The sequence below is a fragment of the Glandiceps talaboti genome, chromosome 12, assembly GCF_964340395.1.
Source record: "Glandiceps talaboti chromosome 12, keGlaTala1.1, whole genome shotgun sequence".
Classification (NCBI taxonomy): Eukaryota; Metazoa; Hemichordata; class Enteropneusta; family Spengelidae; genus Glandiceps; species Glandiceps talaboti.
In genome coordinates this window covers 24292958-24317284 of record NC_135560.1, presented here as the reverse complement: position 1 = coordinate 24317284, position 24327 = coordinate 24292958, and the positions used below count along the sequence as shown (strand labels likewise).

Here is a 24327-nt window from a genome sequence, read left to right as displayed (position 1 = left end):
TGATCATTCAATATTTGGCAGGTTGTTGACTTGGCAGTATAGCACAGTGCCATGAACACATCCATGTTACAATTATGTTTTGTTAAAACATACAAACAAATTCACTCGTTATATAGCTGCAGTACCAAACACGACTGAAAGAAGGCGCGACCTGCAAGTCTCCCGTTTGATTTTACACAATGTTCGATGTCATTTGTTCCGGTTGTTTATTTGTCGTTCGTTCGTTCGTTCGTTTGTTTATTCGTTGGTTTGTTACTCTTTTATCGCATCCATACCTTTTCTTCCGTTGTTTTAGGTGCACCGAAAATTTTAGAATTCCGTGAGCCAAAGTTGTATTTCCATCATTGTTTTTTGTTCAATGTAACGGGCACGCCATTACCGACTTTGGAATGGTACAAAGATGATGTGGAACTCGATGTCCACGAGGTCGAAGCCGGTGCTACCACCGAAGATTATACAGTATACCAAGAAATCCTATCGACTGACTACATTCATGAATTAACTGGTTGTTTGATGATACAGATACCCACTCATTTCAACAATGGTGTCTATACTTTGGTGGCCAGAAATGAATTTGGTGAGGCTTCAGCCAAGGCGAACGCTTCCTTCGAAGATGATCCAGGTACATATACTTTAAACTTATAGTATATATATACGATATTTGTTAGATTGTTATCTCTTTCGATTCGTTACCTAGGAGAATTTGCATATTTGCTTAAAACCTCATAAGCTGGACCCAGAGGTTTCGTTTACCAATAAAAAAATCAACGACATCTCCCCAGGCAATAGTTCATTTCTCAAACTGTATTATTTTGTTCTCAATGATTTTCAATTGAGCAAGAAAAAATACTAGTAGTCCCACACTAACTCTTATTCATGTTCAGTACTATGTTTTATGATGCTGTTGACTTTCAGGAGTACACCTGAAACTATTAGATAACAACAACAACAACAACAACAACAACAACAACAACAACAACAACAACAAAATATATAGTCTGCTTATTTGCCTTATACAATGCGCCATGTGAGGGTGCAAATACACACTTTAGGGTATAAAATAAAGATATGAGATAGTCATCATATAAAACTAAATCATTTAGAAATATGACCAACGTTACAACTTACTCGACTTTGACAGTAACTCCGATATTCATTAAGAAGGGTGAATTACTAGCTTACAGCTACCCTTTTTACGCAATATAACAATATTGTATTAATTATCTTGGGGAAACTGTTATTTGTGTACATTGACCACTTTCGCCCTCAGGCGCCCAAACAGCCTAAAATACTTTACATAAGGTTATCATTCTACAATATCGACAAGTATGCACGACTTCAAAAGAATATATTTGGTTTATAGGCACTAGAGATTTTATTTTTTTGTAAATGTTAAACTTGGAATTGGATACAAGTGTGTATAATCACAAATCGAAATGTTCGGTAGCAAGGTCGCTAATAAACATTACCCTATCACAGTTCAGCTTAGTTCTACAGTACGTGTTGTTTTAGCAAGGGACGTTCTTGAAACCAATCTTTCCTAATGAAGGACACGTTTGGGGTTAATAGCCTCTGGCGCTAATGTGGTCAAGTACGGGAAAACCTATATACTCAAATGTATGACAGGTGACCCCGTAAGTACAGTGGCATAAAACATACACCGCCTTGTATCTATACTATAGTATGTATCTTGTTCACAAACGATTATGTTTTTGCAATGGCATTGTTATGATTGAAATATGATGATAATGAGAAATACTGTTGGCTAGTATTTTATTGAAGCAACTGTAAATGTCTTTAATATCATAATTACTGGGCTCTTCTTGCCACGAGTAATGACGCACAGTCATTAGCTTACAAGTGAAACAAATGTGTTTCTGAGAGAATATGCCAAAGCTCTGTATTCATTTTGACGTCAGTTCTTAGCAGGTCAATGCAGAGCGCCTCCAACAGCCATACGTGGTGATACACAAACAGATAATACGTATCTCCAAATCGAAGTGTCGTCCTTCCCACATTCTCAAAGTCTATAGACCATTTGAACCCCTTGGTATGCACTTTCTTTCAACCTTACAGAAATGCTTCAAGCAGTTGTCAGGTGGTCCAGAACTCTCTCCTTTTTTTAACACTTTTTAACTGATGTATTTTTTCCTACAGTATATAACAAATGCATGTTGTTTCAGAGACAAGCTTGGAGAAGTTCTTGTACGATGTAGCATGATTTTATAATGACCTTTTAAAAAGAACAAATGTAGTATTTTAACTTTTCTCGTATGTACATTTTCTCAGACTGTCTCATTTTTCTCTTTATCTGAATACTAACTTTACCTTTCAACACCATTTTTCCAACCCACCAAACCCCTACTGTTTCCCATATCCTTTTCTCTCTGTCAATCGTTATTTTAGGACCGAGTTTTCCTACACACATAGATATTCCAAACGAAAATCCGTACGATATCTCACCTAGCCTATCAGTCTCGACTTCTGCCCCTAACAAGCCGTCGTCGATTCCGACTCGTACTGATCAACCTGATACGTACAGTGTAAGTAGCAGGGCTGTATGGCCCTGTGCTATTAAAGTGTGTCGACATCATTTAAAGCAGGCAAATAAAACATCACTGTTAGCATGTGTGCTTTTTGTTTTGTGTCAATGCCACATATAATATGTGTTCTGTGTTGCATGCTCAGCCAAGTTCAAATTGTATTTCGTTCTGTGCATGTTCATTCGTTTTGTAGGAGACCCCAATTTGCCGCGAGGAAATCCCACCTCCCAATCCGATAATGACAGGACATCGTACGATATTGTTAAGTCCACTTTGTCGAGGGACTCGGCTGTAAGTACAAGTCACGTGACTCGGGTCGACGTTTCGTACAGGTGGCTATAAAAGATTTAAATTTGGCATTGTTAATCAAACTCATCGATCAAGAACATTATCAATGTTTAAACTGGCTTAAATAAGTTATAAAGAAGTAGACATCCGTGGCTAAAAATTTCTGCTTAAAATGACAAAGTCTACGATCAAAGGCAATGTGGATTAGTTTGGTTCGGATTATGTTTGTTCTGAATGAATTGACTTTTCATGCTAACTTTAAATGATATGGATTCAGTAATTTACAACATGTACACGATGAACAAATACACGCACACACGTACACACGCACACATACATACATACTAACATATACATGCACAACATCTGCATGAAAACCCATTTATGGATGCAGTGTTTTAAATAAATTAAATAAATAAAAAAAAAAATAAACACGCACACACACATACATACATACATACATACATACATACATACATACATACATACATACATACATACATACATACATACATACATACATACATACATACATACATACATACATACACACACATACATACATACATACATACATACATACATACATACATACATACATACACACACATACATACATACATACATACATACATACATACATACATACATACATACTAACATATACATGCACAACACACACGCACACATACATACATACATACACACACATACATACATACATACATACATACATACATACTAACATATACATGCACAACACACACGCACACATACATACATACATACATACATACATACATACATACATACATACATACATACATACATACATACATACATACATACATACATACATACATACATACATACATACATACATACATACGCACACACACATACATACATACATACATACATATATACATACATACATACATACATACATACATACACACACATACATACATACATACATACATACATACATACATACATACACACACACATACATACATACATACATACATACATACATACATACATACATACATACATACATACTGACATACATACATACATACATACATACATACATACTGACATACTGAATGACATACTGACATACTGACATACTGAATGACATACTGACGTTGACATTGGTTTGTATAGACTATACAATTAACAAACACACATGCAGACTGACAGACAAACCGACAGACAAACAAACAAACAAACAAACAAACAAACAAACAAAAAAGAACAAACAAAATCACTTGAAATTGTGATAGCTTTATACGTAATATAGCTATAGGAATTATGATGTAATTAAAACAGTGAATAAATCCAAGTATTTAAATGTGGTCACAGTGACGTGAAAGGGTCCTCACTTTGTTTGCTAACTATAAAAAAATGCTAGGAAAAACACTTTTAATATTACTCCACGACAGACTTAAAAAGTTGGCTTTTTAAAGCACATTTTGCCCCACCACTATTATTTTAACATATATAACTTGTATAATCTTATGAGTCTGTATATTATGATAATTATATCCTTGTACAACACAGTGCAGTAACTATTTGAACAATGATTTGCTAAATAGTGAAGAACCTAAGATTTTGTTAACATGATTAAAGGTACAATATACATCGGGTCACTTTCCATAGTCTCTCTCACTCTCTCTAAACTTGCCATATGAAAGCTTGTTACTGGCCCTTTTTTGTCTCTAGGAATTCACAATTCTTTATTTTCCCTGAGTTAACACAGTATTCGGCAGCCATATTGGATTTTAAAAGGGATTAATCATTTCAAGTTTTGACCTTTATGTATAAATGTGTACGATGACCCCTAATTTTTTTATTACTTTAACTGAGAATGGGTCTGCATTTTCTTGTTCAAAGTAACAACAAAATTTTCATATTTTTATTTCCAAGAGGCAAACTGGTGGGTTCTGAGAGTTTAGTAGACTACAGTCCTATGAACTATGAATTCCACTCATTCACAATAATATGTAGGAGTAGAGTATAGGAAGGTGAATATGTCATACATAATATGTCACATCTTGTAAAATATATCATCCTCATGCAAAAATAATCAAATTGTCCAATGGAGTATTATGTTTCTGTATGACGAGATAAACATAAGTTGCAACGTTAAAGTACGAACATAATGCCATGCTTGTCCATATTGCTACTTTACGGAATGAGCCACCGGGACGAAATGAGACCGAGTACAGACTGCTTGCATACCAGTAACACATACATGTATATATGGAACATTAACACCATTTACCCACTAGAATGTATTGCTGTAATTAATTGCTACTAGGCTGCAGTGCGCTTTCGCAATTCTGCAACGCAATACAACGCAACGCAACGCAACGCATCGCAACGCAACGCAACGCAAGACAGCTTTTCTTTTTCGCATTTAGTCTTTTAGCATAGGATACGTGTAGTTAAAATGTTGGCGTTTTTTCAGAAGTCTGCTTCCATGATATAAATATTGTCTTACGGAAAAGATCAGCATTCGCTGAGTGACAAAATGCATCGAAAATTTGTTTCTATGTAACGTAAGCTTAATATCTCTTTGAACACAAGGAAACATTTGAAGTATATATTCTTGTCTTTGTAATAGTAATACTATTTGAACTCTGTCGATCATACAGTAACTGGACTCAATATCGTGCAGTTACATTATTTTTCTCAGGAAAAACATTTCAAAGTCACAACTGCTGTTGGCTCAAATAAAAAAGTTGCTGCGATCTTTCCTTCATACCTTATATGAGTAGCTAGATGAAAAACTAACGATCCATCTCGTAGAATTGTAAATTGACCTCTGACCTCCAATCTCTTCGTATTTCCACATAACCGTCTCTAAGTTGCGATTGCGTCACATTAAATCTTCTTGCGCTTGAATTTGCAATTTTTCGGATCTTTATCATATGTACATAATACAACCAAGTCTGTACGGATAAGACTTTCATCAAATAACGGACAAAAACTGTTTCGATAATCATTAAAAGTGAGATCGTCAACAAATACACCAATTATAATGTTAGTATCTGCTAACTTTCGCAGGTCTACATAGCTGTCGCAGTTTCCATGGTGATCACTTCAGTTATTGTCGTCCTCATAATATGTAGTATTCGCCACTTTCACAAAAAACGAAGACGACCACCGACCAATTACAATGGATTTGCCGCCCATCCACTCAATACAGTATCACTAAGCATGACATCCAACGGTAATATTTTACCAAAACGAACAAATCTGCCCGGTGACAGACTCCAAATGGTGGAAAATCCAAACTACTTCAAGAAAACAAACCACTCAGACAACAAGACTTCAACAGGGATTGGTGAGCCAATTTACATACATTTTTAACACGGCAATTGTAATTCAACGGATTGTTTAGTCTAGGTTACCCCAGCAGACTCTCACCGCAGGGGGCTCCGATACCCCCTCCCAAACATGGAGGCCTTAGTGGCGAGAGTCTGGGCATAGACCCTCCACCAACGAGGATCTATGGTCTGGGTAACCGAGGCTATGAATTGTTCAACTATAGAATTTCAAGTTTGTTAATGAAATGTAAGGATTTTGTACATAAAACCTAGAACATTATTTTTCACATGGCCACGTTCCCAACGTTATCAGATGATTGTGGCTAAGACTCACAAACACTCTGTTAAAAGTTCGAATTTTGATATCCCGAGTTTTGACAGTATAGTTTGAGATAACGTTTACTTGATCAGGGGATAATAGTCAGATGAAAAATTGTAATGGTTTCGTAGGAAATTCTGTATAAACAATTATTTTTTATGATAAGAATACTCATCAAATGAATATGGTTATATAGCGTGGTTATATTTCTTGCAAGGATATTTAATAACTCAAACGAAAACCCATCGTGAAAATGCATTTACGATATGAATACATTGTAAGTGGGAGATATAGGGCGGTAGTAGGCTATTTTGAGGTCACTGGACGAAAGAAATGATAAACATACTCTTTTTTTGCTCCTATGCCTCCAGTGATTCGCCACATCAAACGAGAGACTATCCACTTTATCCGGGAACTTGGTGAAGGTGCGTTTGGACGGGTGTACCTTGGCAAATGTGACAACTTGAACAAGTGCGACGAGACTACTTTGGTTGCAGTGAAGACGTTGAAGGACGCCTCTATCGGTGATGCAAGGAGAGACTTCGAACGAGAAGCAGAACTGCTTACTAACCTTCAACATGACAACATTGTCACTTTCTATGGTGTGTGCGTAGATGGCGATCCATTTCTCATGGTGTTTGAGTACATGGAAAATGGCGACCTGAACAATTACTTAAGGTGAGCATGAGGGGTGGATAAAAACCTGGACAACAAAACGTATTAATGGAATGGTTGGATATACAAAATGTCTACAAAGTTGTCATTTTATGACTTTGCCTTTGACAAATTTCTTGACTTGGTAAAGCAGAACAATAAAAAGGCACTCAAAACAATTCTAGCAAATTTGCAATCATGTCCAATCATCCCTTATATAGACATTGCTCACAGTCACTTGTGAGCTAATATTGTATTCAAGGATGGTCATAATACAAAATAATGACGTCATTAGGTATTTACGAATATTCAGAAAGTACTGTCACAGGTGTTTGCACAGTTACAACACCGGTGACGGTATTTTTTGAATATTCGTAAATACCTAATGACGTCATTATTTTGTATTATGGTGAATACAATATTAGCTCACAAGTGACTGTGGCATTGCTAGATACATAAAAATGTTACACAATGTCTTGTAGTTTTAGAAATAATATACTTTCTACCATTGCTTGGCACTCTTATTTCAAATTTGATGTAACCACTTTAAACTCTGCAACACTTTTACAGGTCACGTGGTCCCGATGCTGTTTACCTCAGCAAAGTTCCAGTAACAGCCAAAGTGCTGACCACTGCAGAACTGCTTCATATAGCGGTACAAATAGCATCTGGGATGCTATACCTAGCCTCACAACATTTCGTTCATCGAGATATGGCTACCAGAAACTGTCTGGTTGGTGATAAGCTTGTCGTCAAAATTGGAGATTTTGGCATGTCACGTGACATCTACAGTACAGATTACTACAGAGTAAGAGATTACTGAGATCCCGTTACTTAATCTTTATCTTTATAGCATAAAAATGTAATTTTGTAGGTCTTGTGAAGTATGCAAAAACAATATGCTCTAACTATCAACAGACTGCAAGGTTACTAAAATACCCTTTCACATCACATGATCAATATACATACGATTTGCATGTTTTTGAAGTAGTGTATTTGCAAATGAAACTTCTGATCATTTAAGACTGCTACAAGCCTTGTTGTTATAGTAACAAAACTTTAAAAGTGACACAACTTCCGTGCGTGAGTCTGTCTCTTACATGTATGAGAAATACGATGGCGTCATTTGAATGTTTTAATTTAATTAAAGATCAGAGGGTTGTCAGTACCAAATTTATGATTAGAAGCCTGTTTCAATAGATCGGATAAAATGAAAGAAAGTAAAGCAACGGCCAAAAAGTAGGGCTCTTCCACAGTAACTGGTGAGCTAATATTCTATTCTAGGATGATCATAATACAAAATAATGCCGTTATTGGGTATTTACGAATATCAGCGGTGTTGTATCTATGATGGTATTTTTTGAACATTCGTAAATAACTAATAACGTCATAAACGTTTTGTATTATGATCATCCTGGAGTGACTTGGGGGTGTTCATAGTCTCCGTTACCCAGACTTTCTGATTTCTGCCACCCCACCACAGATTCGGCTGGAAGAGAGCCATCAGCGGTGCGGCTGGGCAACTGAGATTAGGGTCTTCAATGAACATAAACATGTAGTGAAACACGTTGTTTCCTAACTGTAGTCTTCATTTTATCAGGTTGGTGGCCAGACAATGTTACCAGTTAGATGGATGCCTCCTGAAAGTGTTCTTTACAGGAAGTTTACAATCGAAAGTGACGTCTGGAGCTATGGTGTTGTATTATGGGAAATATTTGAATACGGCAAACAACCTTGGTATGAATTGTCCAACCACGAGGTATGAACTATTACTATTAATGCAAACAAATAAATAAATAAATAAAGAAAGAAATAAAATCATTTTCCCCCTACGTTAATCAGTAAACAATCACTAATTTGTAGGTTTAGATGACTTCTTGGCTCTGTTTCTCTTTCTTTGTCTTTCTTGTAAAGGTTATTTTCACCACGTTTTACAAACGTTGCTAAAAGATGTTTATGTACTGTCTTCGTTTGTGTATATGTAAGCTTATATGCAAATGTGTATGCCATATTTACTTCTGTCTGTCTGTCTGTCTGTCTGTCTGTCTGTCTGTCTGTATGTATGTATGTATGTATGTATGTATGTATGTGTGTGTGTGTGTATGTATGTATGTATGTATGTATGTATGTATGTATGTATGTATGTATGTATGTATGTTCATCTCTGTTTCTTTTTGAATAAAAATATGTTTTCTGAAAATACATTTTAAAAAAAAGTATCCCAACATTCATAAACATAGTATTGTAGGATTATTTAAATTCTCTCTTTGCTTATTTTTTTATAATGATATGATACATGTAAATATTCGTTGATATACGAGGGAGAATCTATTTATTCTATGTTATGCATTCCATGCTACGTTATACATTTGTGTTCTTCATCGTAGAACGTGAATTAGATTGTCCCCATATATGAAGCTTCTGTCTGTTGTTTTTTCAAACTAGGTAATTGAGTACATTAAGAATGGAACACTCCTCGACTGTCCTAGTGCTTCCCCCAAAGAAGTCTATAAAATGATGTTGGGATGTTGGCAGAGACAGCCCAATAAAAGACTGCCCATAAAAGATATTCAGGATCAGTTGAAGAAGCTTGGTGAGACCAAAGCAGGATATAAAGATCTGTTGTCAAATTGAATACCCCCAACAGGCCCATACTTGACGCGGACAATTTTAGCGTCGATATGAACTGCATTTTTATGGATTTTATGAACGTTTCTGTGTTTCTTTTATCATAAATGACTGAAAGGGCACACATTTTTCATTTTGTGTTTATCCTTCTGGTGCTGGACTGATTGCTACCATTGGAATATGACTGCCAAGATGGCGACCATTTCAAAGAAGGCTACCAAAAAATGGCGAGTATTCCTATAAGACTTTGAATTGACAATAACTCGTCAAAAGACATCGATGACAATGAAAACTCACCCAAGTATTTATTTATCATAAGGGTATCTCAGTTCTCAAATAACGGGTGTTTTTTGACACGCGGTATACATTGAATACAGCGATTTCACCGATAATTACAAATTTAGTTTTTGTGTGTGTAAGTAAGTATAGATATTTCGACCTGTCGATGTAATATAATCACAAGATTAGAGGCATTAATGTAAAATATTTTTGTATGACGAAAGTGTAAGTACCAAATCAGTTGAAAGCATGGCATTTCATGATGTTGAAAAATGTAAAATTAACAAGAGAAAAAAAAAATACTGTAAAATATTATTGCAAATATGGATTTATATCTAAAGCTATCATCAAAGACTTGATCACTGAAAAATAGATTTTCGGAGTGTATCTCTCACAGAAACGTACAGTTTCCATGGTCATTGTGAATATATATTCGAAAGGACTTTGCAACACAACTGGGCGAAATATCTTTGTGTGTGTGCTGGATACAGTGAGGGTACACTTACAGTGATATTGAATCGGCGTTCCTTATCTGTTTCAACAGTTTACAAGAGTGGCTTTTCTTTCTTGAAGGAGGTTTCTGTGTTCATAATTGTGGTTTCATCAAGTCTTCTGGTTGAATATTTTCCTTTTCTTGTAGCACATTTTCATTTACGACGTTGTAAAAGACCATTTCGATTTTGTCGTCCGGTGTTAAGACTTGAACGTCGTCAGATAAAGTCCATATACGTGTTAGACTAAAACTTTATTCGAATATGTACTGGTTATTGTATCTCGTAATTTTATAACCTTAACGATCACATGACTGTCACGTGATTGCCATGTCCGTGTGCCATTGGTTACCTTTGGAAATTCAAGATGGACGCACATAGTTATTAAACATTCAGGTGTGATGTGTACAGATTTTGAAAAAAATGAAGAAAATTATGAACTTCGCATCTGTTCATAAGGAGGTCTTTAAAAACAGCGTTGCTGGCGACGTTTCTATTCTTAGAGTTTGTAAAGTACATAGTTATTCTATACTAGAGAGAAATCATGATCTATTTAAACGTAGGACGTTGTAGATATCTACCTCATCAACTGAACGGCTTGGATTCTGTGCTATACTGTACTGTACTGTACTGTACTGTACTGTACTGTACTGTACTGTACTGTACTGTTCTTTTCAGTTATGCTCTGCTCTACTCTGCCCGAAGTCACTCTTATTTCAAGACATTTGTTAACAGTCACAATATGTGACATCATGTACAGTCACATCAAATAAGCAAGAGAATTAATAATGTTTACAGAAGTTGATTTTTTTATTTGCTATCATTTGTTTTGAGGAGCCACGGGACATGTACATGTACATATGGCCACGAGCAAAACGTCGGGTGTACTTAACTTAGTCAAATACTTTTATAAGTGTTTTTATCCAGTGCCATTTTGTTCATTTGAATTTATAAAGAGAAGAGCACCATAATGAATATTTACTATGACACCCATATGTTATGAAGTTTTTATTATATATTAATTGACACATGCTTAATATGCCACTTTATACCGAGGACTGTTTATTGAAATACAACTACTATGTTTGACGTTCAAGTAAAATACGATTCATCCACATGAGAACTCATTTGAAATACTCTGACAAATCGTTCACATAACGTTTTCCCAAGTCATAATTATAGATATATTATAGTATTTACATATGTTGTTTAAATTATGGTTGCTAAAAATGACAAGTTGGACAGCAGCAAATCGAGTTTAAATCTCATAGGTGTAAAGTACAGACTATCAACCACGTGATCCCGGCCATTTCTCACGCGATCCATTTCAAAAGTCAGGTACATGAGCCAACGTGGATGTTGAGCTGAATCTATGGAAAGGACACATGAAAAAATAACTTGTTTTTGCACAGTTTGGAAAGATTCATTTACTATTCCTGATTGAATACTATATTTTATATTGTTTGTAATTTGTATTTGGCTAATATTTCTCAGTTTATTATACTATATCCGTCGTACATGTACCGTTGAACAAAGAGTACGCAAAGTAAAACTTGTACAAATGTGTAAGAGTTTACGTTCGGTAATGTTTAAAATGATAATAAAGTATAAACAGAAATGTTTCTTGTCTGACTCAGTCAATTTTTAGCACAACTGAACCGAGGTTCACTAGTGCTATAGACATGGTGAAATGTGTGTGTGTGTGTGTGTGTGTGTGTGTGTGTGCGCGCGCGCGCGTGCGTGCGTGCGTGCGTGCGTGCGACTTAAAGTAAAAAATCGCCAGACCAATTGCCTCGGTATTTGGTGGGAATATTACTTCAGGTGTGTAGATGGAAAATCGTTCAAATGAAAATGATCGCATCAGAGATGTGCATTTTTGATCAAAAGACCTCCCGTGATTTTTGGTAAAACAATTAAACTCCAAAATTTCTAAACAGATTGGTCTAAAATTTGGTGGGGAATGTTCTTAGGGGTGTGTAGAGTAAAGAATTGTTCATAACTTGATGATCCCATCAGTGATGTGCAAATTAGGTCTAAAAATGTGTCTTTTTGGTCAACAATCTTTAATTCCAAAAGTACTGAGAAAGTAGGACTGGAATTTAATGATAAAGATGAAGCTGCATTCACAACATGATGATCCCATCAGCGATATGCAAATTGGGTCTAAAAATATCAATTTTGGTTAAAAGACTTATACTAGTATCTCAGAAACTACAAATTGAATGGGGCTGATCGTCCAGCCACGATGCGTTGGAGTTACGTTCTACTTTATACTAGTTTGCACATCACTGAGTGTTTGTTTGTTTGTTGTGTGATAATCTCCCAGAAGATAAGGGATAAAGCCAATTAATTGTCGTAGTAACTGGTCTCCCTGGTAATTATGAGATTAGATAAAGGAAAAGAATGGATGAGATGTGTAGGGTCTATGATATAACTCACATGTGTACAATATATAGTTACTTTGGAACAGTAAACGAATGCGTCGTTTCCAATTTACCGTTCCAAATCAAAGGAACTATATTGTACTGACATGTCCTATTGATTCTTGGTACCATGAACAATACATGAATATATTCTCCAACTTACATGGACCTTATACGTCGAAAAACGAGACAAGATGTTCACCGCTTCTAAGTCACTAATACATCCATGTTCTAACAAAGTAAGTGTTCTGATGATCGTTCTTATAAGTTATAGCACTGTAACTACAGCATCCCTGCAAATACACGTGATACACGCCCAGTAACAACGTGCGTTCCAGACTCACAACGACCTTTATATTTTTTATTAACCTTTGCCCGGAGTTTGACCTTGAACGACCTACCCATCAGGCCTTGCGATTGTGTAAACTCCCAACATGATTCTCAAGCTCCTCGGGTTCTTGTTTTTCTGTGGCCTGTGCCTTTTCTACGGCTTCTTAACAGGCATGTCAACATTGTGGACATTAATAAGACATCCTATTCGTTCACTGAAGGTGAAACCGCGGAGAACACCCCCTGTATGTCTTGAAGACGAAAGTTTAGGTAGTCACGCCTACCTGAGGACGAAGGTATGACAGTTTTACTCACACTCACAGTGACTTGTGAACTAATATTCCATCCCAGGATGGTGATATTCTAGTCTAGGAGTATCATAATACAAAATAATGACGTTATTATAGGTATTTACGATATTCAAAAAATACCGTCACCGACTTTCGGATATTATGATAATCTTAGACTAGAATATCACCATCCTGGAATATGGAATATTACTAGTTCACAAGTGACTGTGCGATAAACATACACGTACACAGGCACTTGAATCAATCTATGTGATTTTTTTTTACAAGTACATGTATTCCATGATATTTGGCGTGCAAACATACAATGTGCATTCCAGGTACTGTGTTTAGAACACGCACAAAGCATGCAGAGAAGTCGTTGGTATGTTTGAAAATTTGGCTAAAAAGGCATGATCTTGTGAAGTTTATTTATATATTACATGTAACGTGTAAAACGTCAAAATACAACAAATAAAACATGTATGGTCGCTTTCATTAGGCTAAGTCTGGAGTCAGTTCATTTCTTGGTACAAAATCGTAGATTCACAGATTTTTAGAAAATTTTAATTTAATCAAGCCGAAAGCATAAACTGTTGTACTGAATGTTTGTTACACATTTGTACAAGTTAGTTGGATTGCAATAATGATTTACAATCTGGCTGTTCTCAATACTATTACATTTACTTTTAGTTATTTGCAATGTAAATAAAGAACAGTGTTGTAATGGAGTAAAGTTATTACTTAAAACTGAAACAGAACAGAGAAACCATGAACTGAGTAACATTTAAAACCCCACTTTATAAAACATAATTGCCCAAACACTGACTGTTACATTTGTGGGCTTGTATGACACTGCCACATTACCAGAATTTACCAGATCGACATTAGACATTGCCACATTACCAGAATTTACCAGACTGACATTAGACATGGCCATATTACTAGAATTTACCAGACTGATATTAGACATTGCCACATTACCAGAATTTACCAGACTGACATTAGACATGGCCATATTACTAGAATTTACCAGACTGATATTAGACATGGCCACATTACCAGAATTTACCAGCCTGACATTAGACATTGCCACATTACCAGAATTTACCAGACTGACATTTGACATTGTCACATTACCAGAATTTACCAGACTGACATTTGACATTGTCACATTACCAGAATTTACCAGACCGACATTAGACATTGTCACATTACTAGAATTTACCAGACCGACATTAGACATGGCCACATTACTAGAATTTACCAGACTGACATTAGACATTGTCACATTACTAGAATTTACCAGACTGATATTAGACATTGTCACATTACTAGAATTTACCAGCCTGATATTAGACATTGTCACATTACCAGAATTTACCAGCCTGACATTAGACATGGCCACATTACCAGAATTTACCAGACTGACATTAGACATGGCCACATTACCAAAATTTACCAGACTGACATTAGACATGGCCACATTACTAGAATTTACCAGACTGACATTAGACATTGTCACATTACCAGAATTTACCAGACCGACATTAGACATTGTCACATTACCAGAATTTACCAGACTGACATTAGACATTGTCACATTACTAGAATTTACCAGACTGATATTAGACATTGTCACATTACTAGAATTTACCAGACTGACATTAAACATGGCCACATTACCAGAATTTACCAGACTTACATTAGACATTGTCACATTACTAGAATTTACCAGACTGACATTAGACATGGCCACATTACCAGAATTTACCAGACTGACATTAGACATTGCCACATTACCAGAATTACCAGACTGACATTAGACATGGCCACATTACCAGAATTTACCAGCCTGGCATTAGACATTGCCACATTTCTAGAATTTACCAGACTGACATTAGACATGGCCACATTACCAGAATTTACCAGACTGACATTAGACATTGTCACATTACCAGAATTTACCAGACTGATATTAGACATTGTCACATTACTAGAATTTACCAGACTGATATTAGACATTGTCACATTACTAGAATTTACCACTGATATTAGACATTGTCACATTACTAGAATTTACCAGCCTGACATTAGACATTGCCACATTTCTAGAATTTACCAGACTGACATTAGACATGGCCACATTACCAGAATTTACCAGACTGACATTAGACATTGTCACATTACCAGAATTTACCAGACTGACATTAGACATTGTCACATTACTAGAATTTACCAGACTGATATTAGACATTGTCACATTACTAGAATTTACCACTGATATTAGACATTGTCACATTACCAGAATTTACCAGACTGACATTAGACATGGCCACATTACTAGAATTTACCAGACTGACATTAGACATTGCCACATTACCAGAATTACCAGACTGACATTAGACATGGCCACATTACCAGAATTTACCAGCCTGGCATTAGACATTGCCACATTTCTAGAATTTACCAGACTGACATTAGACATGGCCACATTACCAGAATTTACCAGACTGACATTAGACATTGTCACATTACCAGAATTTACCAGACTGATATTAGACATTGTCACATTACTAGAATTTACCAGACTGATATTAGACATTGTCACATTACTAGAATTTACCACTGATATTAGACATTGTCACATTACTAGAATTTACCAGCCTGACATTAGACATTGCCACATTTCTAGAATTTACCAGACTGACATTAGACATGGCCACATTACCAGAATTTACCAGACTGACATTAGACATTGTCACATTACCAGAATTTACCAGACTGACATTAGACATTGTCACATTACTAGAATTTACCAGACTGATATTAGACATTGTCACATTACTAGAATTTACCACTGATATTAGACATTGTCACATTACCAGAATTTACCAGACTGACATTAGACATGGCCACATTACTAGAATTTACCAGACTGATATTAGACATAGCCACATAACTAGAATTTACCAGCCTGACATTAGACATGGCCACATTACCAGAATTTACCAGCCTGACATTAAACATTGCCACATTACCAGAATTTACCAGACTGACATTAGACATGGCCACATTACCAGAATTTACCAGACTGACATTAGACATTGCCACATTACTAGAATTTACCAGACTTACATTAGAAAATCAACTAATCGCAGTCTAAGCTAGACTGAAAGATCTATTGTTGTTTCTGCTTTAAGTAACTGTACAAGCTTTAACTTAGTCTTTCTTCAGTCAAAGTTTAGACATACTATGTTGATGTACAACCATACATGGATACTAATAGATGTGAGTATTTTCAATATAATTAATAATGTTGGTTCTTATATAGAGCTTTTCCACCCAGTCTAGGTGCTGCAGGACTATATACATTCATGATACACACTGCAGCAATGGCAAGTTAAAACATCGGTTAGTGTAATATTAACTTGAGATGAGGTGTTCATAACACTGCCTCTCAAGTGGGCCATATTTAATGATATATTGTAGTCAATTATTCTAGCCTGGAACCATGCATACACCCCACCCTTTCTTGTTCCTAGTATATAGTAACAGTTGAATTAGCACAATCTGTGACTTATCTCAATTCCAAACCATTGTCCTGGAATTAACAACACCAGCATCAACCCATGTCTAGAGTCTAAGATCAGGCCTCAGTGAAAAGTCTACAAACTTTCAGCTCTAAAAATTGTTTAAATAGTTCATTTTTCTTCACCTTTTTTCAAAACCCAGGATGTCAAAATTCACTATGTTGCCAATGGTGAGAGGAGTAAACCACTTATGCTGTTGTTGCATGGCTTTCCAGAGTTTTGGTATTCCTGGAGACATCAACTCAGAGAATTTAGCAAAGATTACAGGTATATATGGTTACTTTCCTTTAATGATATAATTATATAACATAACTCCTTGTGCAAGTAATATGATGTGCTGAGGGTTGCCTTACTGTTTGTATCATTCTCTGTGGCTATATGTACATGAGTGAAAGTGCAGTAGAAACACTGTAAACATGATGGACGGAGTAAACTGAGTGTCACTCATGTGTTATTGGGATCTGTTATTATTACACATATTTGTCCATAACAACAAAGTTAGTAAAAAATGCAACTCTGCATTGACATGATTTTGTGTACATGGAATAATCATGCTTTCATTTGCATACAAATATATAGTAATGTTTGCGATGGAGAACATGGCTCCAAGAACCAACAGCAGGACAGATAGTTACTTTAGAATGGTAACTTGGAAATGAATTCAAAGTTCTGATCTGTCTTACGGACATACATTAATGCTGAATAATTAAATCATTGCGTGATCAAAGACGGATTGAAATGTCGCATTCATTTACAATTTACCTTTCCAAAGTAACTACATGTACTAGTGTATTGTACTGTCCTAATGTTTTCAGTTTTGCACGATAGTGTGAATAGTATATGCACACATTAAAAGTACTACCCGGTACCTGGTACATCTATGACATCAGTGTAGACAAACAGTAAAACATGAAAACAATATAAATTAATTCTATAGTTGGAATGAAATTTGGGAAGTTTGAGAACTCTTAAACATCAATATATTTGCAAAGCTAAAGAATCTAGATAACAAGAAGTTTGTAATCATTATCTGTCAAGAATTTACTCTTTTTGTCTATTCAAATGTTATTGTATTTGGACGGATTTTAAATGAAATATTTTTGTAATTGGATGATGTTGATTTTTTATTGTAATATTTCTCTTATTAAACATTTTTTATTGTAATATTTCTCTTTTATTAAACATTGCAGAGTTGTTGCCGTGGATATGAGAGGGTATGGAGATTCCGATATACCAAAAGGAATAGCACCATATGCAATGACGTGTCTCACTGGTAGGTCTTTATTCTGGTTAGATGTTGATAAATTATGTTATTTTTATGACCATCAAGTCAACTCACAATACACTCTATCCTGTATCGGTCACTTCTTGATAGTTGTAATATTGGAATAATGAAAAGCTGCTTACTACCAAAAGTTAGGTTGTCATAGGCTATGGTTGTGGATGAGGTTTTTAGTCCTCCAAAGGGGACTGCAAGTATTACAATAGAATCCATCCATACATGCATTCAACCATGTGTGTCCACAATATGTCTTTTCTGTGACATGCAATATCTGATTTCAATCAAGCCTAGCACAAATATGGGACATATGCACATCACTTTGTTTATATACAATTTTGATCTAATGGTGGCCATATTTCAAGTGTGGTCAAAAATCACTGCAAAGTTCAAAAACTGTAATACACAGAACCTTCAATCAAGTGTCTTCTCCCATATAATCAGGTTGAAGCTTTCTTTTAAGTCCTTGACCTTTGACCTTGACATACAGGGTAAATTATCAAAATGAAGCAAGTCATTGCATATCACAGACACTTTGTAGTATTTATTGGTTTCCACCCATGCCACCATTGTCACCTAGAAGTAAAGTGTTGAAAAGTGGAACTCTTAAATATTACTGATGGTATTGTTTTCTATACAGGTGATGTTCGTGATATGATCCCAGCTCTTGGATACAGTTCATGTGTGCTGGTGGCTCATGATTGGGGAGCTGCTGTAGCATGGCGTTTTGCCATGGACTATCCTGATCTAGTCGACAAATTGGTCATTATGAATGGGCCTCATCCAGATAGATTCCGGAAGGTTATATCGAGCAGTCTAAAACAGTTCCTTATGTCTTGGTAGGTCGCACACTTTGTAGGAATTAATTACCTGCATGTATTCTGGAACAGCTTAACTTGGAAAGGCCAGTCAGGTTTATTTCTGACTTAAGTACACTTGTATTGATTACTGAAGGTCACCATTCAATGTGAATGTGAATGTGAATGTGAATGTGAATGTGAATGTGAATGTGAATGTGAATGTGAATGTGAATATGTTGATGGCTTCACAGTCATGACTTGGGGGGGGGGGGGGCATGTAAACTGACCTTGACAAATACAAAGTATGACTCAGGGTCACAGGGTCATGTCAACTATGACCCTGACAAATATAAAGTTTGACACAGTGTAGTGTAAACTTATCTGCCTGAGGCTAGTACAGGGCATTCTTACCAACCAGAGCTGATATTGCTGTGACACTGCAAAATATTCTCTTTGATGGTGCTGTAAAAGAGGCTGTGGTTTATGATGATGATACAGGGTCTTATTTTCAATCAGAATGAGACAAATCAATTACTCCACCTGTGAATGAAAATATAACCTGAATGGTAGTTAGAAATTAAATCACTTTTATGCCATCCTTTCATCTCGATCTTCATATTTTTCTTTTGCCAACTAGGTATATGTTCTTATTCCAACTACCATTCCTACCAGAGATTGTTTTCAAGTTAAATGACTACAGTTGGATCAAGGGTGCATTTTGTGGCAAAGAAATGGGTATGCGAAATCCAGAGGCAATGACAGAAGAGGATATTGAAGCATTCAAATATAATATTCAAAGAGAAGGTATTTCTATATGTCAATTTTCTGCAAACTATTGTCGATATGAAATTCTAATGTCATTTTTTACTTTGAATTGTGACTTTGCAAACTGATACCAGTCAGTGGAGAAGTTTGACTAAAGTTGAACAGGAAAGCATGTAATACATTATCACAGTAAAAGTCAACAAACTTTGAAAACTCTTTACATGTCATGATTACTAGTAAAACTGGTGTGGTTCTGTATAAATAGAAATTTGGTGTCACAGTGTCTGTAAATGTGTGGCCAAAATAACATGGAATAACTCCCTGTCACAAGAAAGACAAAAAGGTTGTTGGAATTCATTCACAACTTGTTCCTTGGTTATAAAATTATTCTTTCTATTGGATGCAATTCAGGGGCATCAACCGCTATGGTGAACTACTATAGAGCAGCTGTCAGATATCCTCCTGCAGGGAAACCAAAGAGTCCAATCATCACTTCACCAACCTTGTTGATCTGGGGAGCAGAAGACAAAGCACTTGATATTTCACTGACTGAAGGACTGGAGAAATATGTCAGTGATATCACTGTAAAACTAGTACCCAATGCCAGTCACTGGGTACAACAGGACCGCCCTGATGAAACTAATAGGTTAATGAGAGAGTTTCTGACAGGAGAGTAGACTCTCACCCAGTCACTGGGTGTAACAGGAACCCCCTTGTGAAACTAATCTATTATTAAATGAGGGGGTTCTTGACAGGAGAGTAGACTCTCACCCAGTCACTGGGTGTAACAGGAACCCCCTGGTGAAACTAATCTATTATTAAACGAGGGGGTTCTTGACAGGAGAGTAGACTCTCACCCAGTAACTGGGTACAACAGGAACCCCCTGGTGAAACTAATCTATTATTAAACGAGGGGTTCTTGACAGGAGAGTAGACTCTCACCCAGTAAATGGGTACAACAGGAACAACCTGGTGAAACTAATCTATTATTAGATGAGGGGGTTCTTGAGGGTAGATGAGGCTTTTAGATCAATCTTTTCAAGTTCAAAGTGGTCACTGACAAAAATTAAGGTAAAACGTGTTTAAATTATCAATAGATGAATTGCTTTAAATTTGTTCATGATTTCTTAAAATGGATTTGGTGCTTTTTACTCTCTCGCTCTTTTTTTTAAACTTGCAATTGGACTTGAGTGAGAAACTGGTCCATGTGAAAAAATAGCTTACCATGATTGAATACAGTATATACTCACAGCAGTTGTAATGACCAAAAACAGATCAATGTGATTAGAAGTAGAAGACAGTAAGTTTGTTTGAATGATCATCTTGACATTATTTTACATGTATAGTTGTCATATGAATTCTTGTAAACTAATTGTGAGTTGGTGATGTAACATCAGCCTGTTGTCGCTGTTCATTGTACAGTGTTATATGAATTCTTGTAAACTAATTGTGAGTTGGTGATGTAACATCAGCCTGTTGTCGCTGTTCATTGTACAGTGTTATATGAATTCTTGTAAACTAATTGTGAGTTGGTGATGTAACATCAGCCTGTTGTCGCTGTTCATTGTACAGTGTTATATGAATTCTTGTAAACTAATTGTGAGTTGGTGATGTAACATCAGCCTGTTGTCTCTGTTCAGTGTTCAGTGTTATATGAGTTGTTTTGTGTTACATGTATGATTATTTTGTGTTACATGTATGATTATTTTGTGTTACATTTAGGATTATTTTGTGGCATGTTCTTTGATTTGTTACTGAAGATATTCTGTAAATGTAATAAAACTGGGTAATGATGTAATCAAATTTCAAGAAACGATACATAGTAAAAAATTATGGACAACAAGAAAAATATTGGCCCACCTTCTATAGTGTTCTTATTGTCAGGATAAGACACACTTTGTTACTTTTAGTCCTGTTCAGAATATAACAGTATACAAAAGTAGAAACACAATTTGTTATTGTAGGAGAAACATTGCCGAGAATCTTAAGCACACATCATATTGCAAGGAAAATATTTACCAATCAGAAGTACTAAGAGATGAAGAGATAGATTAAAATTTTTTACTGCCACATATTTTTGTAATTCGAAAGATTTATTTTTGTCCAGAATAGTGGCCATTTTGATTCAAAAACATGTATTTTATTTTTGTCCAGAATAGTGGCCATTTTGATTCAAAACATGTATTTTGAAAGATATAGTACTGATATTATGTACTTGCTGTGAAATTGTCAAAATAAATATCAGATTTAATGTAGGAGCCTCTGTACATATTATATTATGTACTAAGTGAACATAGTGTTTTTATGTTATCTGTATATTAAAAGAAATTGCATATTTTCAAGATAGTTGAGAAGCCAGCCATCAAATACAGATAAAATTGTGTGCAATTTCATATTATGGGAATTTTGCAGTCATATAATTTTAGATAGTTGTATATGTTTTCAGTATTCTTTGAATCTAGAACCTTGGCCCATACCATATGTGGTTATTATATTGTTTGAACCTTGGCCCATACCATATGTGGTTATGATATCGCTTGGACCTTGACCCATACCATATATGGCTATTATTTTGTTTTAACCTTGATCTGTACCATATATGGTTATATTATTGGAACCTTGCCCAATACCATATATGGTCGTTACATTGTTTGAACCCCTGACCCATACCATATATGGCCATTATATTTTTTGAATCTTGACCCATACTGTATTTTATTATATTGCTTCAACCTTGACCCATTCCATATATGGTCACACTATTTGAACCTTGACCCATACCATATATGGTTATTTTATTACTTAAACCTTGACCCATACCGTATATGGTTATTGTATCACTTGAACCTTGACCTATACCATATATGGTCACTACAATGTTTGAAGCTTTACCTATACCATATATGGTTATTATATTGTTTATATTGTGCCAAATTCCAGCAGCCTTTTGGTAAACTGCTGTAAATATAATGCTACACAATGTACATTTGATTGTGTAAGTTAAATGATATTGTTAGAGTGTGATAGAAATTTACAATTTGATTTACAGTGTGATATAAATTTACAAATTCTTTTGATTGATTGATTGATTGATTGATTGATTGATTGATTGATTGATTGATTGATTGATTGAAATATAAATATACCTTAAAGCAGAAAGAGAGGGTATTTCAATTCTGATGAAGTGTGATGTATTTTCCAATCTTTACATGTACCAAGTTTGCCAACATTTCATTTTGTTAGAGTCTGATAACCACTGAGAAAATAAAAAAAAAGAAGAAAAAAGATAACCACTGAGTACAGTAATGTCCCACCTCCAACCCCAATCAGAGACTCTGTTGGGTCTTTGTATTTCATTGGTCAGTACATCCCATAATTATTGATGTAAGCCAATCATGAGTGTGTATGTATATTCATTGAAGACAGCATATTTTGTATACTAGTATACTATATGCCCACTCAGTGGTTAATGTACAACTGTACAGCTGTACAGTTATGTTTATGAATCCTCTGTTCCATTCATTCATACATTTGTGTTTCCATGAATCTGACCATTATCGTCAACTCTTGATGTTACCAAGCCAATCTAGAAATTTGGCAAGAAGGATGCAATATCATAGAAGTGATAAATATGTAAACTCAAGTAAATTCATAATGTTGTACATTGCTTGCAATGTGTCGTCCTCTGAGGAATACCACAGTACAGTGTATTGAATAAACATTATGTATATGAATAGAGAGTTGGATTTTGGCCCCACTTTGAAGTTTAATGTGTGAACTTTGTGAAACATCCTTTGTAACTATACAGATTTACATGTATGAGCTGTATGTGATGCAGGTGAATGTCTAACTCTATTTACAGTATGGCTTTTGTATTCACATGCACACAGTAATACGTTAGTTTTGTCACAGTCCCTTTAGTGATAGGTGCTGCTAGAGAGACTGTGACTGTGCTAAGAATTGAAATCTTCAATTCATTTTACTTGTGCTTTGGATCAAAGGTTAAATTCTGAGCTATTGTAACTTGTAAGATGTATGTTGAAATAAAGATGAAGAATTAGCAACATTTTGATGTCTTAATTTCTTTACATGACAACCATAATGTCATTTAGTGATCATTCTTATTTCACCTCCAGATTATGCAACTAGTGAGAATTGTCTTGATATGTTTTTCTGTGCAAATTAAAATCTAAAATACCCAATATTTTACATGAATTGGTGTGATTTAAACACACTATGAGCACATCATAGTGACAGTTTTATCGTAAAGTAGTAAGTAACTTCGTTATTTCAAAATTTATTATTAC

At 35.4% G+C, this 24327-nt stretch overlaps 2 protein-coding genes across 3 annotated transcripts in view; both read left to right on the top strand.

The window, feature by feature from the left end:
- Nucleotides 1–12122, top strand: part of LOC144443408 (BDNF/NT-3 growth factors receptor-like) — a 73856-nt gene extending 61734 nt beyond the window's left edge. The window contains exons 9-15 of the mRNA XM_078132875.1: nucleotides 296–622; nucleotides 2407–2543; nucleotides 5910–6189; nucleotides 6863–7169; nucleotides 7716–7953; nucleotides 8746–8904; nucleotides 9591–12122. Coding sequence (XP_077989001.1) covers nucleotides 296–622; nucleotides 2407–2543; nucleotides 5910–6189; nucleotides 6863–7169; nucleotides 7716–7953; nucleotides 8746–8904; nucleotides 9591–9779 — 1637 coding nt within the window. The 3' untranslated portion in view covers nucleotides 9780–12122. The remainder of the gene's footprint in view (nucleotides 1–295; nucleotides 623–2406; nucleotides 2544–5909; nucleotides 6190–6862; nucleotides 7170–7715; nucleotides 7954–8745; nucleotides 8905–9590) is intronic.
- Nucleotides 12123–13387: 1265 nt separating this feature from the next.
- LOC144443412 (epoxide hydrolase 3-like) lies at nucleotides 13388–24064 on the top strand. Of its 2 annotated transcripts, none has more exons than XM_078132878.1 (6): nucleotides 13388–13592; nucleotides 17319–17443; nucleotides 18367–18449; nucleotides 19096–19294; nucleotides 19893–20059; nucleotides 20432–24064. In XM_078132878.1, the coding sequence occupies exons 1-6, from the start codon at nucleotides 13401–13403 to the stop codon at nucleotides 20695–20697; spliced, it is 1032 nt and encodes a 343-aa protein (XP_077989004.1). In that variant the 5' UTR covers nucleotides 13388–13400; the 3' UTR covers nucleotides 20698–24064. The 2 variants fall into 2 exon arrangements, with proteins under 2 accessions (XP_077989004.1, XP_077989005.1); XM_078132879.1 differs by lacking the exon at nucleotides 13388–13592 and adding an exon at nucleotides 16799–16874.
- Nucleotides 24065–24327: the final 263 nt, after the last annotated feature.

Bases quoted from the DNA above. Each gene is read 5' to 3' on its own strand.
- LOC144443412 (XM_078132878.1), top strand. From the start codon at position 13,401: ATGATTCTCAAGCTCCTCGGGTTCTTGTTTTTCTGTGGCCTGTGCCTT. The intron at 13,593-17,318 runs GTATGACAGTTT...TTCAAAACCCAG, and splicing joins ACGCCTACCTGAGGACGAAG to GATGTCAAAATTCACTATGT. The intron at 17,444-18,366 runs GTATATATGGTT...TAAACATTGCAG, and splicing joins GAATTTAGCAAAGATTACAG to AGTTGTTGCCGTGGATATGA.